The sequence below is a fragment of the Daucus carota genome, chromosome 4, assembly GCF_001625215.2.
Source record: "Daucus carota subsp. sativus chromosome 4, DH1 v3.0, whole genome shotgun sequence".
Lineage (NCBI taxonomy): Eukaryota > Viridiplantae > Streptophyta > Magnoliopsida > Apiales > Apiaceae > Daucus > Daucus carota.
The window spans coordinates 36,647,405-36,652,348 of NC_030384.2; the positions used below are offsets into that span (position 1 = coordinate 36,647,405).

The 4,944-nt window shown below is 34.5% G+C and overlaps 1 protein-coding gene across 3 annotated transcripts; it reads left to right on the forward strand.

The window, feature by feature from the left end:
• Positions 1-16: 16 nt before the first annotated feature.
• LOC108216214 (two-component response regulator-like APRR9) lies at positions 17-4,144 on the forward strand. Of its 3 annotated transcripts, XM_064092654.1 has the most exons (5): positions 17-341; positions 1,448-1,559; positions 2,001-2,477; positions 3,427-3,573; positions 3,754-4,144. In XM_064092654.1, exons 2-5 carry the CDS (start codon positions 1,542-1,544, stop codon positions 3,841-3,843), a joined length of 732 nt encoding a protein of 243 aa, XP_063948724.1. In that variant the 5' UTR covers positions 17-341; positions 1,448-1,541; the 3' UTR covers positions 3,844-4,144. The 3 variants fall into 3 exon arrangements, with proteins under 3 accessions (XP_063948724.1, XP_017244398.1, XP_063948723.1); XM_017388909.2 differs by lacking the exon at positions 1,448-1,559 and having other exon boundaries at positions 18-341; XM_064092653.1 differs by lacking the exon at positions 17-341 and having other exon boundaries at positions 1,061-1,559.
• The last annotated feature ends 800 nt before the right edge of the window (positions 4,145-4,944 follow it).

Genomic DNA, 4,944 nt, shown 5'->3' on the forward strand with positions numbered 1-4,944 from the left:
AAGAGAGATAAAGAAAAATAAAAAAGAGTCCCATTGACAAAATTTCTCGAGCAAAGCAACGAAAACAGATTCTTTGTGATTTCACCCACTTTTCTGCCACTCTGCTCTGCTCACTGCTGCTGCTCTGCACCCAAAAACTCCCATCCTTTTCTCCTTGCTTCTTCTTCTTCTTCTTCTTCTTCTTCTTATTCTCCATTAAAGCTGAAGCAGCTCTTACAAAAGGGCTTTCAACAATGTATTCTGATTCTCCTGGGGTTTTACACCCTTATCATCACAATTTCTATCAAGACCTTCACCCCTTTGATGCTTCTTGGGACTCTCACAACACCGCTCTCTCATTGGTATGCTTTTCTTCTTCATTTTATCTATATAAATCAATCTTTGTATCTATGTCTTCTTTTATTTGATTGTTTACTAGTTTGTGTTTTTTATGTGGTGAGAATTTGGATTCTGGAAATGGGGTTTCTGAATTTAATTTAAAGTTGAAGCCTTGAGCTTGATGATTACTGTTTTGTATAGGTCATATTTCTGGTCTTTAACTTGTTAGCGTCTGTTGCGGGATCTAATGAATCAACAAGGTTGTTAAATAGGGTCCAACATTTGTGAGGTTTAGAAATGATGTCTTTGCCACTAGGCTGTCCTCGAATTCTCCAGAACTTGAATGATATGCCAGACGAAACAGAATACTGTGTAATTATGTGAAATGAAGGGGGTTTAGTGGATAATTGGCGAGCAATTTGAGCAGCTTAATGTGACTGATTTTTTTATAAATACAAATATCTATTTGGTAAAAATTAAAAGTACTTTTTCTTGGTGTACAAGGTGAAGGAGGCCATGTTTTTATTTATATGTAAAATATGCTTGTGATTGCTTATTAGAGGACTTGTGAATTCCTCACTTCATTGCGCTCTACTATTTTTGCAATTTCTTATTACAGTAATGGCTTGGCTTTCTGTCTTTTGTGCACCCATCTTACATCCTTGTTTATGTTGAGGTTCTGATGTAGGGAAAACTATTTTCCACACTTACAGATCCTTCGAAAGAATAAAGTTGGGTAAAAGCAAAAGCTAAGTTGCTTTTTTTGTTGTTATTATTCTGTGTTTTTGTTTTGGTAGAGATACTAATTTGGTGAAAAGGGAGCATGACCTTGCAAAAGTTGCACTATGATTTTATCTATTGGGAACAGCTTATTTTACAAATTCACTTTGAATATTTGGCCAGATTCCTTTTAGTTGTTTGAAGAGAGTCCAATACGGATTTATCTTAGGGGACACTTACTTGATTAGTTACACTTCCGACCATTTGGCCTAATCACTTTCTTTTTGTTCTTTACGTGGATAAATTTTCGGAAAAAACAGTGCTTTTTTACATGTTAGCTGCTCTTAATGGCCGTGTAGGTTCTTTGATCATGTTGTTTAGTCATATATCTCTCTCTACTTTTCTGCAGAATTGAATGCTTTATATATAGGTCTGGTGGGAACATGGGGAAGTGACTTTTCTTTATATGTTGCCAACTTTTTGAGAACTAATTTAGTAAGACGATGTACTGCACTGGGAAAGTAAGGAGTTTTCTGAAACCTACAACATAAATCTTGCTTGCAGCAAATAACACTTGCATTCTTTTACTCGTATCTTCCGACCTTGCAATAGTACAGCCTGGTAAATTTACTGAATGTGCTCTTCTGGTCTGGGGGTTTAGGCATCTTCATATATTGTCAATTAGAAATATACTTCAATAAAATTTTTGGAATTTGGCCAGTATGAGGCTTTATCTTTTTTAGGTTGTATTACCTTTCACTGAATGATGATGATTTCTAATATGATTACTTATATTATCCACTAATTAATAGTATAAACCTTCATCTTCAAATCTGAGCCTAGTATTAATAAAGTATAAATCTTCTACACTTAATTATAGATATGATGGTATACATTCGAGTATGTTCCCATTTCTCTTGATACTTTTTAATATTATCCACAATTATGTCATACTAATGCAGGACTATGACCTTGGGGCAGAAGGGGATCTTTTTAAAGCTCCGGTACCGATAATTGAGCAACAAATGGTAGGCCTTGACCCAGTGATGGCTTCCATGTCAATGATTGTTAGTGGAGGACATGTAGGCTCTAATCAAGCCCAGAATGTTGCTGATATTGAATTAATGCAGAATGAGCAACTTCTAAGTGAGGTTTTTTGTGAGTTCAAGAAGGATCTTTTGGCTAATGAAGCTACTGGAACACCAGTTTCAAGTGACCTGCAAATCCAGATTCCCTTTGCAACAGATGAAAACCCTTCAATTGAAGAGGAAAAAGTGCTTTTACATGGTAGTTTACTGAAAAGTACTAGCGCAGAGTGTTTAGGCTCATCCGAGTGGACCCACAAAAATTTGGTGAGGCCTAACATTCTGGATAATCGTGGGATAGACTTTGGGATCACTTATGGAATGCGAAGATCATTCAGTGAGGGAGACATTAAGGTATTTTTTAGCTTTTCAGTTCACCTCTTTCTGCTCACCTGTTTATCTCTAATTTTCTGATATAATAATATGTTAGATGTTAGGTAGAAGTTAACTTCATAAAACAATGTTAGTTATTTTTGCTTGTTTGACACTCGGTGGAAGCAGTGTCAAGATGAATCAAGAAAATTGCACCCAATATCATATACTTATATTATGGTAAATCTCCCTGCTAGTTGGAAAATGGTCTTAGCAAAGTATCTTCCTATGGTCTCATTCACACATAAAGGACCTTATGTAACAGTATGAAATTTTTTATTAGCCCATTTCTTTTTAATTCAGAATTGAAACTTTAGCAATGTGAGTTTAGCTACAGGAGTGATAGCCTGAAGTCTACCACAAGTCCACAACTATGTTTAAATGCTTATAATTATATAGTGATTTAGTGAGGAGTGCTTTGACCAATTTCATCACAAAAGCTACAAACTGTTCAGTAATGGGAACCAAGTTGTTTAGTATCTTCTTAGTAAAATATTTTGGAGCTTTAAGATGTGATTCAGTAATTGTGCTTTGTTTTTTAAGCATTTCGGTATAGCCGACTACGAGACACTTGAAATCACAGTTTTTCTGAATTCTCGATCGAGTTTGAATGTTAAACTAACAAAGACAGTACACATCTGCAGCTTGATTTGATCATTCTGTAAGTAGCTGGGTACATTTTTGACGCTGTAAGCTGTTGCTTTATACTCTTAAGTCTAAACAATAGACAACGGATTTAAAATCGATATTTTAGATTACCTATATATCAGGCCCAAGTGGCCAAGTATAATATCTCATGTTTATGTTGTCATAGGAGTATATGACCCATATTTAATTGTATCTGCAATGAATTTATATAATTTTTAAGTTTCCATCTGCCTGATATTTTCAGCAGGAGAAATGAATGACTGACATTGAGTTTTGTTGATAGACTATCGGTTATGATGGTGCAACTGTTGTCAAATCACCTCTTGCACAGCCGCAAATTGCACTTAGTGGCATCACCGAAGTTCGCAACGAAAAGCTTATGAGATACAGAGCTAAGAGGACAAAAAGAAACTTTGGCAGGAAAATCAAGGTAATTTCGTTATTCTTCTGTTAATCTTGTTTTTTGTGTTATAGTTTTTTGCGTAGTTTCCTGTCACCCAAAGCTGTTAGGGAGTAACATACATGATATGGTTGTTTTACAGCTCCTTGTAAAATATACAAGTTTGAGAAATGCTTAAACATATTTATTTCTTTGTGTTTTGGCTTTCAGTATGCTTGCAGGAAGGCTCTAGCTGACAGCCAGCCAAGGGTCCGTGGGCGGTTTGCAAAGACTGAGGAAATTGACGGTTCAAAAAAGTAATGACTCCTCAGTTTAGCAAGAAGAAAAATTAGGATGACGTAGATCAGCCCTGTAAGGCAATACCGGAATTCAGCAGTACTATTAAGCTTTGTAACCTTTGCACGAGCTTAGAGTAGATGAGGTGATGTTTAATAAGCTGAAGTCCAACACCTGCAAACTAATAGCTGTCCTCTAGAGATCCAAGTGTTAAATTCAGTTGACTGTATATAAGTGGTGTTGAAATAATATGGTTCCATTCCCTGTGTAGTTAAGTAGCGCTGTTATGAAATGCATAATATGTCCCAGTGATCTCGTTTTTTTCCGATGTTTTGCAAGTATGGGTGCAAGTTTTTTTCATGTTTGGTGATCCTGGGTATTGATCAAGCTCGGACTCGGACCAAACCTGAGTTTTTTGAGTGAAGATATATTTTCATTATACAGTCCTCGGATCATTCAGACTTACTAATTTCAAGCTAAAATAAATAAATAAATTTAGGCTATCAGGAAGAAGTAATATATCAAGATTCGGTGATTTTTTGATACTACTGTTTTTTTTTTGACAAATGATACTACTGTTTTTAGATGCTGAAACAAAAGGCCAGTTGTGTCATTACAGTGTTTTTGAATGGTTTATATGTAGAAGTCGACCTAGTTAAAGTCATAAATTATTGTGATGTATTTTTAAATTAGTTTATTTGTCTTTATGTTTTTTTTTTTGGACAAAAATCAATTTCTATAATAAAAGAAATAATCTCTCAATTTTTTTCAATAACTCATAATTCATTTATATTATAAAGTTACTTAAATAAATATTTTAAGCTGATCATTTGTTATATTAAATCACTGTAAATCGCAAGACCTGGTTGAAGTCCTCTTCAGCTGTGCTAATATGATTAGTTGTGAAAATACACACTCTGTTCCTCCAAATAATTTGGTCCAAAAAATCTTCCATGCTAAGACTATTTGGTCCTCCAAAAAATGATTGTGTGCCTGTTTGTTTAAGAGAAAACATAACTGTTTTTAGTTATCGTTTTTCTTGATCCAAACAATTAAAAATATTTTTAAAATGTTGATAATATTAATTTTCTTTGAGGATTTCTATTTATTTTTCTACACATTTTA

What these genes read in the sequence shown, in the direction of transcription:
- LOC108216214 (XM_017388909.2), top strand. Translation starts at nt 234, where the DNA reads ATGTATTCTGATTCTCCTGGGGTTTTACACCCTTATCATCACAATTTC. An exon ending in ACAACACCGCTCTCTCATTG is followed by an intron (nt 342 to 2,000) that starts GTATGCTTTTCT and finishes ATACTAATGCAG; the next exon opens with GACTATGACCTTGGGGCAGA. An exon ending in TCAGTGAGGGAGACATTAAG is followed by an intron (nt 2,478 to 3,426) that starts GTATTTTTTAGC and finishes TTTTGTTGATAG; the next exon opens with ACTATCGGTTATGATGGTGC.